General features: G+C 41.6%; 1 protein-coding gene across 2 annotated transcripts in view; it reads right to left on the minus strand.

The window, feature by feature from the left end:
* The window catches only part of HGF (hepatocyte growth factor), an 85,503-nt gene that overhangs the window by 11,677 nt on the left and 47,644 nt on the right, over positions 1–26,182 (minus strand). For both annotated transcript variants that reach the window (XM_084613216.1, XM_084613215.1), the window contains exons 8-14: positions 21,724–21,898; positions 12,030–12,157; positions 10,376–10,478; positions 8,883–9,022; positions 6,070–6,108; positions 5,435–5,531; positions 1,872–1,946 (exon numbers count right to left, since the gene is read on the minus strand). In XM_084613216.1, coding sequence (XP_084469342.1) covers positions 1,872–1,946; positions 5,435–5,531; positions 6,070–6,108; positions 8,883–9,022; positions 10,376–10,478; positions 12,030–12,157; positions 21,724–21,898 — 757 coding nt within the window. The remainder of the gene's footprint in view (positions 1–1,871; positions 1,947–5,434; positions 5,532–6,069; positions 6,109–8,882; positions 9,023–10,375; positions 10,479–12,029; positions 12,158–21,723; positions 21,899–26,182) is intronic.

Raw genomic sequence — 26,182 nt, forward strand, 5'->3', positions numbered from 1 at the left:
TTGGTGAATCCATGCTGGCTGTTCCTGATCACTTTCCTCTCATGGAAGCGCTTCAGGATTGATTCTTTGAGGACCTGCTCCATGATTTTTCCAGGGACTGAGGTGAGGCTGACTGGCCTGTAGTTCCCAGGATCTTCCTTCTTCCCTTTTTTAAAGATTGGCACTACATTAGCCTTTTTCCAGTCATCCGGGACTTCCCCGGTTCGCCACGAGTTTTCAAAGATAATGGCCAGTGGCTCTGCAATCTCAGCCGCCAATTCCTTCAGCACTCTCGGATGCAACTCGTCCGGCCCCATGGACTTGTGCACGTCCAGCTTTTCTAAATAGTCCCTAACCGCCTCTATCTCCACAGAGGGCTGGCCATCTCTTCCGCATTTTGTGATGCCCAGCGCAGCAGTCTGGGAGCTGACCTTGTTAGTGAAAACAGAGGCAAAAAAAGCATTGAGTACATTAGCTTTTTCCACATCCTCTGTCACTAGGTTGCCTCCCTCATTCAGTAAGGGGCCCACACATTCCTTGGCTTTCTTCTTGTTGCCAACATACCTGAAGAAACCCTTCTTGTTACTCTTGACATCTCTGGCTAGCTGTAGCTCCAGGTGCGATTTGGCCCTCCTGATAACATTCCTACATGCCCGAGCAATATTTTTATACTCTTCCCTGGTCATATGTCCAACCTTCCACTTCTTGTAAGCTTCTTTTTTATGTTTAAGATCCGCTAGGATTTCACCATTAAGCCAAGCTGGTCGCCTGCCATATTTACTATTCTTTCGACTCATCGAGATGGTTTGTCCCTGTAACCTCAACAGGGATTCCTTGAAATACAGCCAGCTCTCCTGGACTCCTTTGCCCCTCATGTTATTCCCCCAGGGGATCCTACCCATCAGTTCCCTGAGGGAGTCAAAGTCTGCTTTCCTGAAGTCCAGGGTCCGTATCCTGCTGCTTACCTTTCTTCCCTGCGTCAGGATCCTGAACTCAACCAACTCATGGTCACTGCCTCCCAGATTCCCATCCACTTTTGCTTCCCCCACTAATTCTACCCGAGGGAAGAGAGGGAGGGAAAAGAGGAGAAACTTACTCATAACTTTAGCCAACTCATAAGGATACTGACCTGGGAGGCTCCCAGTTGAAGTCTCCCTCCATCTGAGGGGGAGAAAAGATTTGAACTGAGATCTATCACTTCTCCAGTTCTAACCACGGGGCTATGTGACATTTGGATACAGAGCTCCTTCAGTCTCTCCTGGTGAAGCTGTTGCACTTTGTATCAGTAATTAGTCACAGGGGGAAGGGGGAAACTTGATTCTGGGACACTCATATCCTAGGTAATGCTCTAACCATCAGCCTATAAATTATTCTCACGCATGTTCTCTCTCTCCCCGCAGTGACTCAATGGGTTCAAACTCTGCCACACAAGTCTTTCCTCTTAACTTCTTGTTTCCATTCTTTTAAGGGTTTGGACGGATGAAATGTGCCACTAACTGTAGTTTTTGTTTCCTAATAATATCCAAACTTTAGATTCTCAGTGAACTGAACCTTTGAACTTTCCGAGATTTGCCCAGGTTTGTATTATACTCTAGCCAATTCCCAGCAGTAGCATGAAATTAAATCTTATAAAGAGGCAATTGTCTAATTATCACACTTGAAAGAGACAGTCGTACTTCATACTTTCTGTAAAATGTCCAGTGCTCTTTTGGAGCTATGATAATGATAATAAATGAATAGCAAGTTTCCATAAAGACATTCATTATCAAGAGAGAAGGACTGAAGATAGAGCAAGAGAGAAGACTGCAGGGTTTAAAGGGAAGATGCATTGTGCCACAGGCTTAAAAGAAAGAAAATACATTTCAACAATGCAAATCTACAAACTACTGTACCGAGAAGGGAAACATTGTCTTGCTGTTAGAACCCAGTTTTCCTTTACCAAAGTACCTCCACAGATATGTTTATTCCTAGGGGAGGAAAAAAAAACATAGGAAAAAAATTGTACTATTTGGTTTTTATCAAGCCAAAACTTCTAACAGCACTTCTAAGGCCACCATTCAGTTACACAATCATATTATTTAAATAAATTTAGTGCCATTAAAAGGTATATTGACAGCCCCAGAAAATGAAGATCTCCCTCTACAGTGCAGGTGAATCATGGATAATACTGGAGCAATGTAGGCTTCCCTCAGACTGCCCCACCAACCTATCTCTAAAGATGAGAGGGAAGTTCATCTCTCTGTTCATTCATTTTTTGGCCTGAATGCTGAGACTAAAATAAGGGAACCAAATGTAAAACTGTGATGTGGCTATCTGTCTAGTAGGAACTGGACTGAAATTACCAGCTCATTTCAGACAGGCCCCTAAACTGCCACCAGATGGTAACAACATTTGGTCATTACTTAGCTAGCTCGTATTCCAAGTATTGACCTAAAGGTGGAAAGTTCCTATTTGATTACCAATCCCTTGGGTTATCCAGTCCCAACGTACTTCAGTTGGAAACAATCTGCAATATGTGATGACCAGTGTGAGATTATAGAAACTGCGGCATACTATATCATGTAAAATTAAAAGGATTAAATATGACAGATATTCCAGGAATAAAGAAGAGAATTTGGAATGCAGATTAATTAGTTTGCTTCTTTCTACTTCCAAAATCATTATATTTATTTACTGCCGCTCTTTGGAAGGAGATACATCAGTGCTCTGGGCAAAGTTTAACTTCTCACATTTTATGAATTCAAATCATACAGATGTTCAAAGCTTTAGCAAGAACTACTGGAATGAGCCCAAATTCACTTATGCTTATTCTGTGTTGCAGTTCAAAGATAGCAGACTAACACAGATGTTTGCCTTCTACTTCTTTTTGGACTGTATTTCGGCTGGGGAACAAGTTGGGTTCTTTTTAAACGAAAGATTCCTTGTCACTGCATCACAAGTAAGAGTACATATAAACTTTTTGTCAGTGTCACTTGGCCAGATTGGCATCATCTCATTTAGAAGTTGTGACTGGTACATACACAGTGGCACACAGAGGTCAAAATTCTGCTTTAACAGTGGCACAAATTCAGAGTAACTTCTCTGCAGATGAAGTTACTCCAGATTTACTTAAGTGTAATCAGTAGCAGAATCTGGCCTAGATCTCAAGATGCTCAGGGTAATTAATTTTCTTTACATTTTAGAGATGGGCCTTAGCTGCAAAGTATGGTCCCAGATCTGGGTTTCAAGCACCCCAAAGTTTAAAGAGCTTCAACTCTGAGTTTGGTTTTGCCCATTTTAACACTTTGTAATGTTTTCAAAACTCGGATTAGGAGACTGATTTGATTTTAAAATTTCCTCCCTCCACCCCCCCCCCCAAAATGTTCCAGAGTGATCTGAAGTTTTGGTTCAGACCTCTATTATAATTAGTGGGTTTGTTTCTAACAATACAACAGTTGAATAATAAAACCATACTCTTATTCACCAACAAAGTATTTTTCAATCATAATTTTGTTCCTTGTGAATTTTACTCACCCTCCCTACTACCAAACAAAACAAAAGCTTTTCGGAATTCATCTTTCAGTAAAAGACCCCATAATCTTTTAAGTGTCTCTGGTGATTCCCCCAGCCACTGGTCATTCTGTCTCTCTTGAGGATATATTGTGGTATGGCCTGAGACACAGTGTCCAAAGACACATTCCAATTGGCCAGTGGCTGGGCTTTTTCACTTATATCACCTGTGCAGCAACACCTGACAATGCACAGATGAAGCATCATCATCAAAAAACTTCACAAAACAAAGCTGCTATGTCCATTATGGGTATGGGAGAGAGAAAAGTTAACAGAGGAAGGGGAACAAAGGCAGTTAGGGCCGGAAGAGAGGTACTAGTGGCAGGTGGACAGAGGGAAGCACTGAGGGCAAATATATCAGAGATTTAGACAGCCTACTCTTCCAAAATGCCTTTTCTGCAGCAGTTTGTGGCCTGCAAGCTACTTTTAACCCACTTGCCAGAGTAAAAGCTAAACTGGGAGTTGCTTTTGGTGACCAAATATTAAAGGGGAGAATCAAGACACCTGCTATGGTAGGCAGATAGAAGATAGTTTTGGAAAGGTCAGAAATGTGCGTATATCATAGGGTTTGGGCAGCTGTGGGGTGAGAGAAAAGCCATGCCCACTCCTTCCTTTTCCTTTCCTCGGTCATATAACAAACCTCCTTTTCCTTCTTTGCTTGCATGTGCTGAACACACTTGTCTGGTTCAACATAGCACAGGTGCACCTGCCCTGCTTTGTCAGTAGTCCAGCTGAAGTCAATGCTTCACATGTTAAGCATGCACTTAAGTGTTTTGCTCGATCACACCAGCCTTGTAGGATCAATCCCTCAGCCACCTGATCAGTAGCTTATTCAAGAGGACAAAAACATTGTTTTTTGTCAAACCAACTGGGACGTTGAGACAGACCCTGGAAATATTATAAATGATAATTATTTGTATTTTGGCAGTGCCGAGGAACCCCAGTCATGGACCGGGACCTTATTGTGCTAAGTGCTGTACAAACGCAGAACAAAAAGTTGATGCAACATTCCTGTTATTCAGGGAACATGTCACCATAGAACAGTTTGATCATCCAAAATTAGCTTTTCTAATAGAAAGTGAGTTGGAGAGGGATGGGGGATGGGAGTACAAAGGGCTCAAATAGTCCATAGAGCTTTAAAGAAAGGCTAATATAGCTATCAAAATAGTGCAGAAATATACATCAATTGGAAAAGGCAAACAAATGGGTTAAGAACTGCATTTGTGGAGGAGCAGAATAATGAGTTTAAGGAACATGCATTTTTTTATGTTGGGAGTTCTTCATATGGTACCAAACGGAGAACAATATGAGATAAACTATTTCCATAACTTTATCGAATAAGATCTTTCATAATGTAATATACATTTCCATCTGTGGACATTAGGATCTTGTTTTACAGGGAGAAAAGGGATTTCCTTATTGCCCATATTTATTTCTCATACATATTGCATTTCAATTGCATGTAACGAGATGAACAGATAACCTTAAAATTTGACACTGGTTTAAATCCTGCATGTCATCTTAAATCTTAATGTACTGCTGTTAAACTGCAGAAGGCAACATGCAATTCAATTTTCTAACAAGGGACGCTGAAACAAACATTTTAAGGCTAGATGTGATGCCAATGATATAAATGGATCTACAGTAGCTAATCTGGAAAGCAGAAGATTATGCATGTTTTATAAAGAACAGTTCTTATACATAGGACAGAAATAATGAGCTTATAACCAGTTCATGGACAAGAAGAATACAGACTTGGATTCAACAGTTGTTCCAGCATATTTATACTTTGCTTATGCAGTGTTTAACCAAAATGTACGTGTGTCTTTACTGAGGTCTATGTTTTAGTGTAACCTCAAACCTATTTTTTTTTTAAAGTAGGGTCATCTTGATAAATGATAGTTACCTGTATGCCAAACTAACCATCCATCCTTCGTTAGTTTGCGTTGGGATTCCATTTACAACTCTCAAATGTTTTGTTGAGGCACAAGAAATGACAGTATCTGAAAGCAGATCCAGAGATCACATTTTACTAAAAACAGCGGGAGGAAACCTGTACAGTTGCACATAAGGACCACAGAAAGGTCAATTTTTAAGAAACAGATTTTTTTCTCTCAGAGCTACTAAAAGCATTCAAAATTACATCAGTTGGAGTGGCAGTAGGCCATCTAATATTTAAACAGGCTGCTGGCATGAAAACATTTAAATAGTTTTATTGTTGAAATTCATATAATTATATAGCTAATACTGAAAGCTAGCACCATACCTCACCAGTTGGAAGAGTGAGTTTAAAAATGTATATCACAGAACACTATAAAGGTATCAGCTTGCCAAGGAATTTTAAGTGTTTCTTTTGTAAATCTCATTTTCTTAAGCCTAGAAGTAATTTGCTTTCTTTAGCTGATATTGTGGCATGCCAATCAGAAAGGATTGGCTAGTTTTAAGGAACTTATTCCTTTACCTCATACATATACACAGAACACTCAAAGAAAGTGGAACTATCATAATGGGACATACAGTATGTATGCAACAATTACTTACGATCTAAATTGGTTGTGGTAGGAGTTGTATCACCTTCACCTAGCAGACACACAAGACGTCCATAACAGTGAAAAATAAAAGAAAGTCTAAAATTAAGAGGAGTCATAACAGAAAAATAAATGCTATGTTATTGATTTTAATAGTTCACAAAGATTAAGGCTTAAATGAGCTTTGGAAAAGGCCACAAAGGCATAGAGGCAAGGAAGGGGGTAGAATTTAATTTCAGAAAAAATTTAGCAACATTTAGAAATGTTTATTTCACATTTTTCCTCTTGGCTTAATTTTGGATACATCTGAACTACACGGACATTTACCAATGCATGCATCTGGTTTCACATAAGCATCAGCCAATACTAATAAATAAGGCTGGTGTTATGAAAAGGAGTTACTTGTCCAAATCCAACTGACTTTCCAAGGAAGTTGGGTTCCTAACCCTAACCCTCTGGAAAATCTAAATCTTATTTATATATTGATATTAGGGAAAATTTATCTGAAGCCAAATTTGTTATCTGAAGATCAACTCAAATCCAGTTATATTTTTTTAAACTGCTTAAGCTTTGTTCAAGTTAGGAGAACTTTCACCTATAACTCTGGGGTTTGAATCCAGAAATAGCACTGCCAGTGGTGACCAAAAATAATTACCATTGCCACATAGCCCACTAGGGCTTGCTGTAAACCAGGAGTTGCTAACCTGAGCCTGAGAAGGAGCCAGAATTTATCAATGTACATTGCCAAAGAGCCACAGTAATATGTCAGCAGCCCCCCATCAGCTCCTCCACCCCACTCCTAGCGCCTCCTGCCCACCAGCAGCCCCACGATCAGCGCCTCCCTCTCCCTCCCCGTACCTCCTGATCAACTGTTTCGTGGCGTGCAGGAGGCTCTGAGGAGAGGGGGAGGAGTGAGAGCATGGCAGGCTCAGGGGAGGGGGTGGGAAGGGGTGGAGTGGGGGCAGGGCCTGTGGCAGAGCCAGGGGTGGAGCCGTGAGCACCCCCTGGCCCACTGGAAAGTTGGCGCCTGTAGCTCCAGCCCCGGAGTCGGGGCCTAGACAAGGAGCCGCGTATTAACTTCTGAAGAGCCGCACGTGGCTCCGGAGCCACAGGTTGGCCACCCCTGCTGTAAACAATCCAAAAGTACTAATAATAAAATCAAAAGCTGAATAGATTTGACATTTGTTCGACTATTTCTTTTCCTCTACACTGACAAAACAAAAACAAAACACCTTTTACACAGTTTCTTTACTTTCAACAGATATAACAACACCTGAATCAGAGGATCTCCTTCTAAGGGCTGGTCTACACCTAAAACTTAGGTTGACCAAGCTGTATCACTTGAGGTGTGAAAAATTCACACCCTTGAGAGACCCAGTTGAGTCAACCTAAGCCCCAGTAGACACCACGAGCTCAATGGAAGAATTCTTCCATCAACCTAGCTACTGCCTCTCAAGGGGATGGATCTACTACAGCAAAGGGGAAACCCCTTCCTTTGCTGGAGCAAGTATCTACGCTGCAGCTGTGTGGCTGCAGCAATGCAGCCATACTGCTGTAGCGCTTGTATTGTAGACAGAGCCTGAACATGGCTGCAGGGTTAGGGGCTGAAAAAGTGCTGCCAGTTGCTCCTAGGAATTAGTGTGATTTTCTTCCTAACTCCTAGAGTGCATAGGGACACATTTCTGCCTTAACCAAGAGCCTATTTTACTCTTGAAATGTTCTCCCAGGTTATGAAGCATTTCCAGTTTTAAGATACAAAATGAAGATAAACATCTTTCAAACTTAAATGCGAATTCCATAATTTGCATCGTGAACTTTTCCCCCCACTATCTCTCAATTAATTTTTCCAATCCCTTTTCTTTATGTTTATTTACACCATTTAATTTTAACATATGATCTGTCTGAAAATGACTTCCACAATATTTGCCAAGAGGGGGAACATTACATCATTCTCTAAAAGTTTAAAGGGAGTACCCCATACACATATCTGTGGTTTTATTCCATATATAATGTATACTGTGTTTTGAGATGTAAAAATTCACACAGAGAAAAACACACATACACACACACACACACAAATAAAAGGCAATGAGTTTGTACTTTCTTGCTTCATATTTAAGACTATCAACTATAGCAAATGAGTATAATGGTGAATAAACTCTTTGTACACTGAAGCAAAGATTTCTTTAATATTTGTCTCCTTTGATCACTTGAGTTATTTAAGTAGTACTGTAGAAATTTGGGCAAATTATGCTATCCAGGTACTTATATGAACCCCACTTTCCCCCAGAATCTGAGCACCTCATGCTCATTTATGTATTTATCCTCCCAACACCCCTATGAGGTAGGCAAGTGTTGTTATCCTTTTACAGATGAGGAACTGAAGCACCAAGAAGCTAAGTGATTTGCCCAAGGTCACATGGGAAGTCTGTGGCAGACGGAAAAGGGAATTGAACCTGGGTCTCAGGAGTTCCAGGGTAACACCCTAGCCCCTGAATCATCATTCTTCCTCTCCTTGCTTGACTATCACTGGTAATCTTGCAGTGGGCAGGATTCTTTCATCTGCTACAGCCCTTTTGTCCTGCTGTGGCAGCATAAATGAGCCTTGGAGCCAGTCAAGGGAGAATCTCCCTGGCACAGGCTTTGCACAAGGCATTTTCTCCCCATTGCCCCCAACTAATGCACAAATTATTCATGATAAGAGTTTAAGTTTTGTGGTGCCACATGTAACAGCCAGAACAAAGACAAATGTACGTTAAAAACAAGATAGCCGACATTATACAGCTGACGGTAATTCCCAAGTTGCAAGGCATCTTCAGTGCTTACATCGAGAAACTGGGCAGTAGTCCCAGGGAATGAGAGGATTGCTTGTGTAGCACCAGGGACCATGAGCATCATCATCTGGATTGCGGCAGTAGTTTTTCTTCAGTTTGCTAATATCTGGTTCCCTGAATACTGGTATGTGCCTACAGAAGAAAACATGCTACCAATAAGTATGTTGCTATAAACATTCATTCCTAATTTTAAATGAATTCACATGGACTATATTCAAGCATAAGAACTGCAGGGAGGGTTGCAGAGTTGCTTTCTAGTTGCTTCAAGGAGTGGCAGGAAAATTCATTTCCTCAGCTCGATATGAAGAAACCTAGCACAAAGCTCCGTATTCAGGCAGTGTGCTCAATGGGAGGCTTTGGGCCACATTAAAGAGCAAATCATATTTCCTTTCAATTAGGTGGGAGTGGCTGGTGAATCAGGATTCCACGTTCCACACCAGAGATCAGAAAGAGGCCTAAAAATCCACCCACATGCCTTAAAGATTCCGCTCGTAGTGTTTTCAGAGTATGCATGCACACACGCATACATGTGCATAACAACAGGACTTCTCTTCCATCTAAAACTGTAGAGATTTTCTACTTATGCTGATGAGAATGGGATGAGCCAATCAAATCAAACAGTTTACAGGTCCCAATTAGAACAGACATATTTGTACATGCAGATCATGACAAATCCCTTCAATATAATGGGTTAATAACAGCAGTCAACACAAGTGTATAGCAATTCACGTATTGTACAGTGAGAAATAACCAGACAGTGACTCCACAAACTAAACACACAGCACAAATCAGAGAGCAGCGAATTGCATTACTGAGGTAGAATAGTTTAATTAGGGGCCAGTAGCTGCGTGGCATCCCTGCAAGCTGAATGGCTGAAACAGTTCAATTTGTGATTAATCTTGTGAGGAGGGTGTTGTACCTTTAAGGCATCTGCACTTTTTGCTGTGGGAGTTATTTAGAGTCCCTTTCTGAGCAAGCTGAATTGGTGCTTAGAATACAATTGAGCTATGGACAGCCCGGAGAGCTCTTATTCTTGCTTTGAACCGTTCTTGGGTTGTTTATCCATTTTCATCTTAAAACCAACTTGAAACTATGCCTGTTAAACTGAGTTGCCTTTTTCACCACCAATCATCTTGGCTTCCCATTGCAGTCAATGGGACCTGAGGATGCTCAGCAGGGAGCACTCAGCAACTAGCAGTACTCATCCTTAGGGAGCAACTATGCTACATTCCCTACCCTCCTCGCCCACAACTTTAAAGGGCAGAGACGGGAAAATCCCAGGCATTGAATGTACGGGCTATGAGATCCCAAAGTCTGTAATTAGTGGCAAGCCTGAACAAAGACACATTGTACAATATACTTAAATGTTGACGGAAATTATGCTGGGAACTGCAGGGGATATTTTGAAGTGTTTGCATAAGACAGTGAGGTGCAAATTGGAGGTGATGTTTGTACAGGACTCATTTATGTCTTGTAGCTACACACCTCCTTAAGTCATCAATATTCTTGTCCCACATAGAGCATGTTAATCCAGATCTTGTTTTAGATAAATTCCCCATGTAATTCTTGCCATTCCCACGATAGCAATCTGGAAAAAGAATATTGAGAAAAAGAAATGTTGAAGGAACTTGTGCAATAATGAAAAGAAAGTTGTTCTTTTACAGCAAGCATCCACATAATTAAAGATAATCAAGTGCTATATTTAGCAGTCACTATACAAGATAAAGCAAATATAACCAAAACCAGAAAACAAATTAATGAGGGAAAGTCAACCTTTCTGAAATTAGATGATATATCCCCTTCTTAAGGCCTAGGGTCTTAACTATAGTATGCAATAACTTACTTTTACTGTGTCTTTCTTAGATAAATTGGAAGCTTTTCAGTTTAAATATAATTTGCTTACAGTTAACTTAACAGGGTCACTGCAAATTATTCTACTTCTAAAAGCTGCCAGAATATGTTGTGCTCTTTTTAAAAAGTCCAGATGTCCTCAATAGAACTGAGAACAAAACTTCTGAACTCATTAAGGAGAGGTTCTGGATTTTGGCAGCAATAGATAAATTGGAGTTTTTCTGTTCTCTGGCATGGCCAAAGAGTAGTGCACCTTCAACTTAAATACAATTTAAAAACATGCCTTGATAATGAAGCATAAATTAAGTTTATCGTATGATGTGCTGTCACCAAACATGTATGTGTAAAAATAATTTGAAATGGTCAATAACATAAGACTTTATGTATAAAATGATTGATTTGAATGGTCAATATTTTAATTCCAAACAGACTCCCCCAACACGCTTTTGTTTTTTGTTTTTTTACAAACACAAAAAAAAAGGAGGCAAAATTTAATCCTTGTTAATACAAAAAAATCCAAGCCCCTTATCCCACCAAAAATCTTAATGGAATGCTAGGATAAATGGAATAAAGCTGAAATCTTTTCTTATGAATTATTCTAAAATAGGGTCAAAGCCTGAGCATGCTCTACAAGATGCTGAATGCGGTCAACTCCCATTGATAACAATGCATCTTGCAGGATCAAGTTGACATATAGCAGAGATCTAATGGGAAAATATCTGTAGAAAATGTATGTAATGTTAAAGCTTCAGATTAGAATGCTTCCTGATTTTGTTTAAAATTCACACCTATCTGGGGTAGGTTGCATGTTATTGTCTACATTCATTTCCCGGTGGTCAGGAGTCCACATTAAAACAACCAACCAACCATACATCAGATCTGGTAGCCTTGTTGGCAATTTCAGCAGAGAGATCAAGACATAGCTAGGCCTGGAGAATGATCTAGAGATGGTCCCTCCATCTCAAGCAGAAAACACAATGGTCCAGATCTTCAATTGGTGTAAAATGGCACAGTTCCTTACTTTCAATGGAGCTGTACTGATTTATATCAGCAGAGGATTTGATACAATAAGGCGTCAGATGGGGGAACACTTTCACTGTTGCTTCCTTTGCCTGACTAGAGGGACTAGGCCAGATTCAGAACTCATTTATATGACTGTAAAACCAATGAAATTCAAATGAAGCCAGTTGACTTGCTCTGAATTGCATAGGTGTAACTGAGATCAGAATCAAGGAAGTCAGTCTGGCATCTTGAACTTAAAATATTTTATCTCCTTTGTATCAGTTACCTTGTTCATTTGACACATCACACTTAGGTATTTGGGAGCAATAACCGATCCGAATGTTTGGGTCAGTAGTAAAACACCAAGGTGACTCCGATCCATCTGGATTTCGGCAGTAGTTCTCTCTTAAATCCCTATAAAAATAAATATGCTATTTTATATTAGGCATAACCTAAAACTGCTGTGTTCTATTGCTTTTTCTATTACAAGGTAACAATAATAGAGGCTCCTTGAGGTCTGTATGTTATTGATCAGTAGTTAGTGCTGAGAGATTTAGGTGAGACAATAAGAAAGCAGGTACTAATAAAGTAAAGCAATTGTAACTGGAGTATGGTTAAAGAGGAATCATCTCCAGTAGATCTATGTTTTGACTAGCTATAGGATTTCACTTTAAGTACAATAATATTTTAAATGTAGTATATTGCCATATGGGAACTTCCACCATTTTTTTCAAAGCTTTCTCTGATTACAAAATTCTTGCATGGCATCAGATACACCTGAAACCTATTAAAAGTATTTAAAAAAATACAAACCATGCCATAGCATTAAAAATTCTCAGTACTTTGAATGGCTCTGTAGAATGTTCAGAAATGGTGTCCTGTAGTTTCTCGTTGATTTAATTAGGAAACTGAATCTTAATATATGAAAAAATTGTGTTGAAATCCTATACAGGTGTTACCTTTTGAATAGGAATCTAATCACAAGGGAGTCACTCTTTAAAAATCTCTCACAGCTTGAATTAAATAATCAAACTTCTCAAATGTAAGTTTTATTCTCTTTTCTCCTGAAAGCTGTTCTCACTTTCTTTGCAATTTCACATTCCACAGTATTTTCCCATCTGCAACAGTCATTGATAACTGACGTTATAATAAATAGGCCTGATCCTGTAACCCTTATTCACATGGGTTTTCCTCAGTCACACAAGCAGTTCCATTGACTTCATGAGGGCTACTAGCATGATTAATAACTACTCATATGAGTAAGGCCTGCATATCAGCCCCATTATTGTTTTCAAGGTGAACTGTTACAGGGCTACTTTTTTACAGGAGATTGTGAGAACAGTACATTAAGCCTAATCTTACAATAGTAGTGACTCAGGCAAAATGTCAAAGACTCAATTGTATTTTGGCTGAGAAAACACTTCAGGAACAGCTTCACCGATTGTCTTTCAGGTGGGCGCAGGAAGGTCCTGCTCAAACATCTATGAGATTTATACAGGAGATTCAGGACCAGTTCCAATTCTATTCCCGCACTGAAGTCAACAGGAACGCAAAAGGTTAACATGTGAGTGATTTAAACCCAATATTCTTGCCCAAGGACAGAATGCTTTTAGCTTTACGCCTATATCCAAGTGACTCCAATTATTGTTCATTTTACTGATAACTCTCTAAAGGATTGTCATAAATATAAAGGGAAGGGTAAACCCCTTTGAAATCCCTCCTGGCCAGGGGAAAGCTCCTCTCACCTGTAAAGGGTTAAGAAGCTAAAGGTAACCTCGCTGGCACCTGACCAAAATGACCAATGAGGAGACAAGATACTTTCAAAAGCTGGGAGGAGGGAGAGAAACAAAGGGTCTGTGTCTGTCTGTAGTCGTCTTGGCCGGGGACAGAACAGGAATGGAGTCTTAGAACTTTTAGTAAGTAATCTAGCTAGGTATGTGTTAGATTATGATTTCTTTAAATGGCTGAGAAAAGAATTGTGCTGAATAGAATAACTATTTCTGTCTGTGTATCTTTTTGTAACTTAAGGTTTTGCCTAGAGGGGTTCTCTATGTTTTTGAATCTAATTACCCTGTAAGATATCTACCATCCTGATTTTACAGGGGGGATTTCTTTATTTCTATTTACTTCTATTTTTTATTAAAAGTCTTCTTGTAAAACACTGAATGCTTTTTCATTGTTCTCAGATCCAAGGGTTTGGGTCTGTGGTCACCTATGCAAATTGGTGAGGCTTTTTAGCCAACATTTCCCAGGAAAGGGGGGGTGCAAGTGTTGGGAGGATTGTTCATTGTTCTTAAGATCCAAGGGTCTGGATCTGTAGTCACCTAAGCAAATTGGTGAGGCTTTTTACCAAACCTTGTCCAGGAAGTGGGGTGCAAGGTTTTGGGAAGTATTTTGGGGGGAAGGACGCGTCCAAACAGCTCTTCCCCAGTAACCAGTATTAGTTTGGTGGTGGTAGCGGCCAGTCCAAGGATAACGGGTGTAATATTTTGTACCTTGGGGAAGTTTTGACCTAAGCTGGTAAAGATAAGCTTAGGAGGTTTTTCATGCAGGTCCCCACATCTGTACCCTAGAGTTCAGAGTGGGGGAGGAACCTTGACATGGTGGCAGCGGTGGGATTAACCTGAAATCATTTGAGATCCAGTTGAGATTTTTTGAACTAGAAATACAGATTTTAAAAAGGAAATTTTTTTTTCTTTGGAAAGAAAGTCCAGAAAGCAGCTTTGAAACTGAAAGCAGCTTGGTTTCTCTCTGCTTTGTGGCCAAGCAGAGACAAAAGGGGATTATCTTGTGAATTGCAGGTTTTCTTTGCCTGGAGGCAGGGTACTTAACTCCTGCAGGGAAATTCACAGTCTTCCAACCCAGAGGTTTTTTTTTTTTTTCTTTTCTTCCTAAAAGTAAATAGGGGGTGTGTGCTCTACCCATTTGCCTGGAGACAAAAGTGGCAGGGTTTTTTTTAGGATTTTGATTTTTTTTTGTTTGTTTTACAAGGAGCACAGGTTTGAAAAGAATTTTTTTTTCTTTGGGCTGGGTAAGCAGGTTTCCAAGTAGTTGGAGGTTTTTTGCTTTAATTTGGGCCCAGAGCAGAGACAAGGGAATTGTCTTTTTCTGTAGGCTGACAATCACTATCAGAGAATAGGTATTCTATTCCAGCACAGCAAAATTTTACAGCCAAGTTTTGTTTGTTTATTTCTAAACCTCGGGTGTAAAGTTAGTTAAAAACAGAGAGGTTAGAATGGCCAAATCCTCAGCTCGACTACAGCTGGAATTAGCCAAATTTCAGGCTGAGGAAAAACAAAGGGAACATGAAAGACAGATAGAACTCATGCAGCTGAAGAAGGAACAAGAAAGGGAGGCAGAACAACACCAAGAGGCTGCCCACAAGAGGGAAATGGAGGCAAGGAAGCATGTGGAGGAGGAGAGGGAAAAAGAGAGGAAGCATGTGGAGGAGGGGAAGGAAAAAGAGAGGAAGCATGTGGAGGAGATGGAGAGGATAAAGGCCCAGCAGAATATACCAACAAACCCTAGCAATCCTTCTCCAGGTACCACTTCCCATCCCAGAAAGTTCCCCACCTACAAGGCAGGTGATGATACTGAGGCCTTCTTAGAAAACTTCGAAAGGGCCTGCCTTGGGTACAACATCTCTACTGACCAATACATGGTAGAGCTGAGGCCGCAGCTCAGTGGACCCTTAGCTGAGGTGGCAGCTGAAATGCCTAAAGAACACATGAACAAGTATGAACTGTTTAAATCCAAGGCGAGAGTCAGAATGGGGATAACACCCGAGCAGTCTCGTCGGAGGTTCAGAGCCCTAAGGTGGAAACCAGACATGTCATTTACCTGACATGCCTACCACATTGTAAAACATTGGGATGCCTGGATATCAGGAGCAAGTGTTGAATCTCCAGTAAATTTGCCCTTCCTAATGCAAATGGAACAATTCTTAGAGGGTGTTCCTGAGGAAATAGAAAGATACATCCTAGATGGGAAACCCAAAACTGTAATTGAGGCAGGAGAGATTGGAGCCAGATGGGTGGAGGTGGCAGAGAAGAAGAAAACTGGTCGCAGTTGGAGCGGAGACCAGAAGGGACCACCCCAGACCACACCCTATTACCGGGGGCCGCCCAAAGCCCCACCTACCTCCCAAAGAACCCTCCAGACCCCTTATCGTCCCACCACCCCATTCTCCAGCAACCCTCCTCGCCCCAGTGACCCGTCAGCTGGACGATGTTTTAAGTGTAACGAGCTGGGGCATGTAAAGGCCAACTGCCCCAAGAACCCCAACAGATTACAGTTCATTGCACCGGAATCACACCAGAGGTCCACAGGCCCAGATACCTCCCAGATACCCTTGGAGCGGAGGGAAACTGTGAGTGTGGGCGGGAAGAAGGTCACCGCGTGGAGGGACACCGGAGCACAAGTGTCAGCTATCCATGCTTCCTTAGTGGACCCCAATTTAATCAACCCAGAGATCCAAGTGACGATTCAACCCTTCAAGTCCAACTCTTTCAATTTGCCTACAGCCAAGTTGCCTGTCCAGTACAAGGGCTGGTCAGGAATGTGGACTTTTGCAGTCTATGATGATTATCCCATCCCCATGCTGTTGGGGGAAGACTTGGCCAATCATGTGAAGCAGGCCAAGAGGGTGGGAATGGTCACCCGCAGCCAGGCTAAACAAGCCGTGAGGCCTAGCTCTGTTCCGGAAACTTCTATCAGGACCCAGTCAGAGGTGATGGACCTGGACCCCAGGCCAATGTCTGCAACAGCAGTAGTGGATCCAGTCCCAGAGACCCAGACGGAACCAGTCCCAGAACCGGAACCAGCCGAACAACCAACATCAGACACCGTGTCAGCACTGAATCCAGTACTTGCAACCTCAACACCAGAGGGCCCCACCGAACCTGAACTGGCAGCAGCCGATAACCCTACACAAGAGGCTCAGCCGGAGCCTGAATCCCAACATAGTGCACCAGCGGAGAGCGGTTCACAGTCAACAGAAACAGCTCCATCCCCTATATCGCTTCCAGAGGGACCAAGCCTAGGTCCACAATCCAATGAGGAACTGATGTCCCCAGCATCAAGGGAACAGTTCCAGACCGAACAGGAAGCAGATGAAAGCCTCCAGAGAGCTTGGACGGCGGCACGGAGCAACCCACCGCCTCTCAGCTCTTCTAATCGATCCAGGTTTGTTTTAGAAAGAGGACTTTTATACAAGGAAACTCTTTCTGGTGGACACCAGGAAGACTGGCATCCTCAGAGACAGTTGGTAGTTCCAACTAAATACCGGGCCAAGCTCTTGAGCTTAGCCCATGATCACCCTAGTGGCCATGCTGGGGTGAACAGGACCAAAGACCGTTTGGGGGGATCATTCCACTGGGAGGGAATGGGCAAGGATGTTTCTACCTATGTCCAGTCTTGTGAGGTGTGCCAAAGAGTGGGAAAACCCCAAGACCAGGTCAAAGCCCCTCTCCAGCCACTCCCCATCATTGAAGTTCCATTTCAGCGAGTAGCTGTGGATATTCTGGGTCCTTTTCCGAAAAAGACACCCAGAGGAAAGCAGTACATACTGACTTTCATGGATTTTGCCACCCGATGGCCGGAAGCAGTAGCTCTAAGCAACACCAGGGCTAAAAGTGTGTGTCAGGCACTAGCAGACATTTTTGCCAGGGTAGGTTGGCCCTCCGACATCCTCACAGATGCAGGGACTAATTTCCTGGCAGGAACTATGAAAAACCTTTGGGAAGCTCATGGGGTAAATCACTTGGTTGCCACTCCTTACCACCATCAAACAAATGGCATGGTGGAGAAGTTTAATGGAACTTTGGGGGCCATGATACGTAAATTTGTAAATGAGCACTCCAATGATTGGGACCTAGTATTGCAGCAGTTGCTCTTTGCCTACAGAGCTGTACCACATCCCAGTTTAGGGTTTTCCCCATTTGAACTTGTATATGGCCGTGAGGTTAAGGGGCCATTGCAGTTGGTGAAGCAGCAATGGGAGGGATTTACACCTTCTCCAGGAACTAACATTCTGGACTTTGTAACCAACCTACAAAACACCCTCCGAACCTCTTTAGCCCTTGCTAGAGAAAACTTACAGGATGCTCAAAAAGAGCAAAAAGCCTGGTATGATAAACATGCCAGAGAGCGTTCCTTCAAAGTAGGAGACCAGGTCATGGTCTTAAAGGCGCTCCAGGCCCATACAATGGAAGCATCGTGGGAAGGGCCATTCACGGTCCAGGAGCGCCTGGGAGCTGTTAATTATCTCATAGCATTCCCCACCTCCAACCGAAAGCCTAAGGTGTACCATATTAATTCTCTAAAGCCCTTTTATTCCAGAGAATTAAAGGTTTGTCAGTTTACAGCCCAGGGAGGAGACGACGCTGAGTGGCCTGAAGGTGTTTACTACGAAGGGAAATGTGCTGGTGGTGTGGAAGAGGTGAACCTCTCCATGACCCTTGGGCGTATGCAGCGACAGCAGATCCAGGAGCTATGCACTAGCTACGCGCCAACGTTCTCAGCCACCCCAGGACTGACTGAACGGGCATACCACTCCATTGACACAGGTAATGCTCACCCAATTAGGGTCCAACCTTACCGGGTGTCTCCTCAAGCTAAAACTGCTATAGAACGGGAGATCCGGGATATGTTACAGATGGGTGTAATCCGCCCCTCTGAAAGTGCATGGGCATCTCCAGTGGTTCTAGTTCCCAAACCAGATGGGGAAATACGTTTTTGCGTGGACTACCGTAAGCTAAATGCTGTAACTCGCCCAGACAACTATCCCATGCCACGCACAGATGAACTATTAGAGAAACTGGGACGGGCCCAGTTCATCTCTACCTTGGACTTAACCAAGGGGTACTGGCAGGTACCGCTAGATGAATCTGCCAAGGAAAGGTCAGCCTTCATCACACATCTCGGGCTGTATGAATTTAATGTACTCCCTTTCGGGCTGCGAAATGCACCCGCCACTTTCCAAAGACTTGTAGATGGTCTCCTAGCGGGATTAGGAGAATATGCAGTCGCCTACCTTGACGATGTGGCCATATTTTCGGATTCCTGGGCAGACCACCTGGAACATCTACAAAAAGTCCTTGAGCGCATAAGGGAGGCAGGACTAACTGTTAAGGCTAAGAAGTGTCAAATAGGCCTAAACAGAGTGACTTACCTTGGACACCAGGTGGGTCAAGGAACTATCAGCCCCCTACAGGCCAAAGTGGATGCTATCCAAAAGTGGCCTGTCCCAAAGTCAAAGAAACAGGTTCAATCCTTCTTAGGCTTGTCCGGTTATTACAGACGATTTGTACCGCACTACAGCCAAATCGCTGCCCCACTGACAGACCTAACCAAAAAGAACCAGCCAAATGCTGTTCAGTGGACCGGAAAGTGTCAGAAGGCCTTTAACAAGCTTAAAGCGACACTCATGTCTGACCCTGTACTAAGGGCCCCAGACTTTGACAAACCGTTCCTAGTAACCACAGATGCATCCGAGCGTGGTGTGGGAGCAGTTTTAATGCAGAAAGGACCTGATCAAGAATTCCACCCTGTAGTGTTTCTCAGCAAAAAACTGTCTGAGAGGGAAAGCAACTGGTCAGTCACTGAAAAAGAATGTTATGCCATTGTCTACGCTCTGGAAAAGCTACGCCCATATGTTTGGGGACGGCGTTTCCACCTGCAAACCGACCATGCTGCACTAAAGTGGCTTCACACCGTCAAAGAAACTAACAAAAAACTTCTTCGGTGGAGTTTAGCTCTCCAAGATTTTGATTTCGACATCCAACACATCTCAGGAGCTTCTAACAAAGTGGCTGATGCACTCTCCCGTGAAAGTTTCCCAGAATCAACTGGTTAAAATCGTCCTTGAGATGTGGAAAATATTGTTAGTCTTTATGTACTTGGTAGTATATTTAGAGATGCATGTGTCTTATTAACTCTGTTTTCCTAGGTTTCAGAGTAGCAGCCGTGTTAGTCTGTATTCGCAAAAAGAAAAGGAGGACTTGTGGCACCTTAGAGACTAACCAATTTATTAGAGCATAAGCTTTCGTGAGCTACAGCTCACTTCCTCAGATGCATATCGTGGAAACTGCAGCAGGCTTTATATATACACAGAGAATATGAAACAATACCTATTCCCACCCCACTGTCCTGCTGGTAATAGCTTATCTGTTTTCCTAGACCTCCAGGAAGAAATCCCAGCCAGTGTTTCACCCTAGCTGAGATTTGGGGGGCGTGTCATAAATATAAAGGGAAGGGTAAACCCCTTTGAAATCCCTCCTGGCCAGGGGAAAGCTCCTCTCACCTGTAAAGGGTTAAGAAGATAAAGGTAACTTCGCTGGCACCTGACCAAAATGACCAATGAGGAGACAAGATACTTTCAAAAGCTGGGAGGAGGGAGAGTAACAAAGGGTCTGTGTCTGTCTGTAGTCGTCTTGGCCGGGGACAGAACAGGAATGGAGTCTTAGAACTTTTAGTAAGTAATCTAGCTAGGTATGTGTTAGATTATGATTTCTTTAAATGGCTGAGAAAAGAATTGTGCTGAATAGAATAACTATTTCTGTCTGTGTATCTTTTTGTAACTTAAGGTTTTGCCTAGAGGGGTTCTCTATGTTTTTGAATCTAATTACCCTGTAAGATATCTACCATCCTGATTTTACAGGGGGGATTTCTTTATTTCTATTTACTTCTATTTTTTATTAAAAGTCTTCTTGTAAAACACTGAATGCTTTTTCATTGTTCTCAGATCCAAGGGTTTGGGTCTGTGGTCACCTATGCAAATTGGTGAGGCTTTTTAGCCAACATTTCCCAGGAAAGGGGGGGTGCAAGTGTTGGGAGGATTGTTCATTGTTCTTAAGATCCAAGGGTCTGGATCTGTAGTCACCTAAGCAAATTGGTGAGGCTTTTTACCAAACCTTGTCCAGGAAGTGGGGTGCAAGGTTTTGGGAAGTATTTTGGGGGGAAGGACGCGTCCAAACAGCTCTTCCCCAGTAACCAGTATTAGTTTGGTGGTGGTAGCGGCCAGTCCAAGGATAACGGGTGTAATATTTTGTACCTTGGGGAAGTTTTGACCTAAGCTGGTAAAGATAAGCTTAGGAGGTTTTTCATGCAGGTCCCCACATCTGTACCCTAGAGTTCAGAGTGGGGGAGGAACCTTGACAAGGATATAACACACATTAAACAACCCTGACAATGCCCCAGGTCAATGAAGGGATTGACGCAGCAAATACAAGTGTTTTGCCCAAAACTACAGAGCAAGTGCTTCTCAGAGTCAAGGTTAGAACTCGGGCTGGAATCTCTTCCACTCAAGTCTTGTGCTCGGGCCAAGGGATCAGTGTCATTAAATCTAGACAAGGTAATGAAAATACACGCTAGAAATGTAATCATTAATGAGGGGGAAATAGAACTGACAAGACAACAAAATAAAAAAAGTTAACTCCATAAAATATTATAAATGTCAAGTATCCACAGTGAGATTGTTTAGCTTAAAAAAGCGGGGGGGGACACCAAGATTAAGTTACTTCTGAATATTAAAACTACAGATAAACAATTGTCTCCTTCTAAGAAATAGTGATGCTTTATTAATGGGATTTAGGCCACAGTATTGTAAACACACATGTACTTAACTTTGAAATCAGTCTACTCATGTGGTCAAAATTAAGCTCATGGGTGTTTTCAGGATAAGGGTCTTCAGTGTGTAAAAATAAAGACAGCCTTGAACCAATTCATCTGTGACCCATAATAACCCATAATTTTTGTTTTCAAAGAGTAAGAATTATTTATAGCACAGTCTTGCAATCTTCGTGTAGTTTCCAATGTCAGAGGCAACAATGAACATGTCAGCATGCAGAGTAATGATGATGATGATGACAATATTAAAAAAGTAGTAACCTTTCTTTGAATACCCGTTGGCGACATGAATGTCTAAATTGCAGGAACTGATCTCTGCCCTGTAATCTATGACACCTGCACACGCTACTCACTTGCACTTGAAGTTTTCTGGAGTGATGTTGTGCTGGTGAGGAAACTGGGAGACCCAGTGCTGACACTGGACTCCACTCCATATGGTGTTCATGGTACCTCGGTAGCCCTCACCTTGCCCCTTGATGCACTCTGTCATTTCTACGGCAGCATCAGTGATGTTCACAATGGTCTGAGCTGTAAATGGAAAGAAAAAGAGTGGTTTCCTTTTCCTAAGAGTGAGTCTGGTGTTAGTGTACTGCAGTTCAGACTCTATAGCTATTCAAATCCAGGGCCTCTGATGACATTGTCAGTGATGGTCAAGTCTGGCAACTCTAAAACAATTAATTTCCTCTTTAAACTTTTACAAGACCAATGAGATTCTCTGTGGCCTCAGGGACTCATGTTAGCACATTTGCTTTCAGGATTAGGGCATAAAATGTCTGAAATATATAAGGGTTCCTTTGTAAATCTTGCTGCACAGAGAGATACTAGGTTGTTTCTACAGCAGTCAGTGTCAGAGTCATATTCTTAGTTATTATAATCCCAATCCTGAAAGTATTTACACACATTCTTAATTTTACCCAATTGAGTAGCCCCAATGGGACCTCCCACGTGTTAAAGTGAAGCCTATGCATAAATGTTTGCAGGATTCATACCCTAATGTAGGGAGTTTTTTTCCAACGCACCCAAAATATCAGTGATGGATTAGTGAACAGTACTTACCTAAAAAGCAATAAATCTTATTATTAGCTAATGTCCTAAAGCTCCTTTAAGCTACTCATTTTATGCTTCATAAAGTTAAGAAAAAGAAGTGCCCTAACTTCTGGAAATTTGAGATCAGAATTCTCTAGAGAGAGATAAATATTTTCAAGACCAACAAATGCATCAGATTCAAGGTCTTTCACAGATGTTAATATGATCTGCATTAATCCTAGTCTGGGCTGTTTTGAACTAAATTCAGACAAACAGTGGCTTCTCAAATGAGTCATTTCAAATGCTTGAAAGCCTCTTTATATTTCCTGTAATTGAAAAGTTGATGGAAAAGATGTTGTAGCACAAAAATTATTAATTAACGCAAAACTAAACACACTACGGTAATGTCAGTGTCTTCCAAATGCCCCCCAAAAAACATGTTTGAATAATTATTCAAGAGTCATTTTGTAATTGTTGCTAATTGGTATTTGTTCATAGTCTGATGAGTAATTTTACAAGTTAATTTACCAGGTATAGTTTTCACCTGTAAATATGTTAATAAACAGTCTCTAAATTAATTTTTCTATGTTCCAGGAATTAGAATAATATAGATGTGTTCTATTGATAATGTCATTCATTCTTAGTGCATCAGTAATTCCAGCCAGATCTCCTAATTTACAAAGGGAATGGATCTCAGGAAAACGAAATGTTATAACATAGGTTTCTGTATGACTTATTTTCAAATCCCTCATTTTAAAGATCATATTAACATCAGTCAATAACATCAAGATGCACAGTGGTACTATATATATCTCTGTGCTAGAACTCTAAATTTCTCTTTTATTCATCGTAGGATGCTTTTACCTCTGCTTCATAGTCAGATTAATTGCCTGTCTCCCCTTCCCAAGGCAGTCCATCTGCAAAAGTTGCCCCTCTGCACTGAGGTTATGATTTCCAAGCTCATTCCAAAGCCAAAAGGCCATTGTGATGTCCCTTCTATGCCTAGATTTCTGCAAGCTGGTAAATGCACCCTCTAGGGTAGATTCACTAAAGGGATTTGAAGCAGTAGCTGTTCTTTAGTTTTAAATTTTTTAAAACATTTTTATTGATTTTATAAATAAAACCAGGGCAAAGGGAGAAGAACTGGCTCTTAGAGAAGCACCTAAGATAGAGCAGTAATGGGCAGGGTCAGCAGAGGCTTGGAGAGCTCTAGGCTGATGACTGTCAGACTGGGGCCCTGACACAAAGAGGCAGAGAAGGTGCTGGGGCTACAGGGAAGGGGCCCAGGGAAGTAGGCAGTGGAGGAGATTTGGAGGAGGGCAGTCAGTGGCTGCCACTAGAAGGTCCCTGGGTCAGGGCCCAAAGTAGCGGGTGGGCCTGGGCCTCCACTTCCCCCCACCCCCTGCAATTGCCAGTGATGAGTGGCTAAGCCAGACTGCAGTTTGCCCTTGGAGGAAGTGGCTAGACTGAGGATTGCAGTGACCCACTGAGGCGAGTAATAGAAACAAAAGCTGCCAGTCTAATAGCCCCATCTCTGTCACTCATAAAATGTGTGGCTTTGGACAAGTCACTTAACCTCTCTGCATCTCAGTTTCACCCTTTACAATGTTATATAATAATATCACATGACAGGGCTGTTGTGAGGATTAATTAGCAGAGCTGAGTGAATTATTCACAATGAACAATTTATCCTCTGAATGTATCCTTTCCCCCTCTTTTAGAATAATTGCAAATAGATTGCAATTTCCTCAGACTTATTCATTCTTTGAACTAATTTAATGATATTATTCCTCAACATTTATTCTGTGTATTGATCATAAACTGAGCTGACTGTATTTGGAACTTGATCTTCATAAATTGAGCCGTGTCCTTTAGTTCCAATTAGTCAGGTAAGTCACAAAGTATTATTTCTGTTCCCTGATTGAAGGAGAAGCACTTCTGGCACCAATACTTAAGCCTCCAAATTTAAAATTTGGCTTCTGGAAATTCTCAAGAATGCAACTTTAAAATGCATTTTCCATGAACATTTGCAAAAGGCAAAACACAAAAGGCCTATGAATATGGCTAAAAAAATCTAAATGATTATTTCTTGTCTTACACTATCCCATCCACCCAACTCTATCAGGTCCCAATCCTGCAAAAAGTCCTGCATGGATTGCTTTTCAGGATCAGGTCTTAGTCCCTGATCCAGCAAGCCATTTATGCACATTTAAATTTAAACGCATGACTAATCTCATTGAGTTCCAAAGGAACAGTCATGTGCTTAAAGTTACACATGCTTAAGTGTTTGGCAGAAGAAACCTTAATTAGGGGCCTTAATTAGTAAAATAAATTAAATAAGGGCCTTAATTAGTAAAAAGGTAGAACTGACTTCAAAGGGAGTGTGATTCTGTGTTATGTTTTTACATTTTTATAAAAAGTGCTATGGGTTATATATTAACGCTGTCCTGTGAAGTTTTGTAATCGTTAGCAGAAATAATTTTGTCACTTATCTATTTTTTGGAACTTGAATGAAACGATTTCTTACAATTTGAGGACCAAAAGGAACCCCACTAATTTTATCACTTTGATTGATTCAGAAAGCTGTGACAGATTCTCCCACATCCCTTCTACGCCTCTACACTTTCACCATCACACTCCTAACGCAAAAATAAAAAAGTTTCAAAAATGCAAAAGTACCAATTTTTCATAAAATTGTCTCTCTTTTGATATTTTTATATGAACTACTTATTAAAGGAAGCCCTTGTGCAGAAAAAAACAAAAACCATATGGAATTTTGGGAGAAAGGACAAGCGCACAACCTGGAGCTTTGCATGGCAAACTGAGGATGATCTTCTCGATCCTATTCCTCACAACAATGGTAAGGTAGGAAAAGAGCAGTCAACACTACCATTTGTTCCTTCCCTAGAGAATTCCACAGTAAAGAAATGAGTATAGAAGAGACTACCATTCTTAGAAACCAAGGAGAAATCCTGGCCACGTGGAAGTCAATGGCAAAACTCCCATTGACTTCCATGGCGGCAGGATTTCACCCCATGCTGGCATTTGTGGAAATTTGATATTAATGAAGGTGGAATTTTCTTTTAATGGTAACAGTAGCTAGGTTTACTAGAGAAAAATTAGGTGGATAATTCGCAATGAACCCATAGAGCCAAATTCTGTTCTCAGTGATACCAGTGCAACTTGTTCGAGTCAATGGGTTTACCAGGGTGTAAATGAGGGAAGAATTTGTCCCTGTTTTTAAAGACAAGCAGGTTTGTACCTAATACAGTAGAGGAACTGTTCTAAAACAACTCAGTCATAATAAAATGTGACCTGTGTAATGCTGCAGAGATCAGTGAGAAGCTGGGGTGATCTGTTGAGCAGGTACTGCTCATGCACAGTAAAGTTGCCCCAAAGGAGCCTTAATTCATGTCCTGTATTATTATTGAATTTGAAATTCTAGGCTATACCACAGCTTGGGTAACTTTCCTACCCTATATTTTGAACATTGGCTCTTCAACCCCTTCTATGTGCTTGGTAGCTTTATTATGATATACAGCACAGCAGAGGAAAAAATACCTGCTTTATAGCATTGGTGTGGAAGAACCATGTAGCGCCAATTTTAATCTACATTGCCTGAGGGATAACTAAAGAATATATTAGAGCTGAATCCAAAACAAAACACAGAGGGTCATATCTTGGCACATGCTGCAGCCTGAATGTTAACACCGACAATTAGCTTGTTCTGGAATCCAGATACACATTTCAGAGTTGTTCTTACCTCTATAATGGGCTGAAAATCTC

This window comes from Lepidochelys olivacea (assembly GCF_965140295.1).
Source record: "Lepidochelys olivacea isolate rLepOli2 genome assembly, chromosome: 1".
NCBI lineage: Eukaryota > Metazoa > Chordata > Testudines > Cheloniidae > Lepidochelys > Lepidochelys olivacea.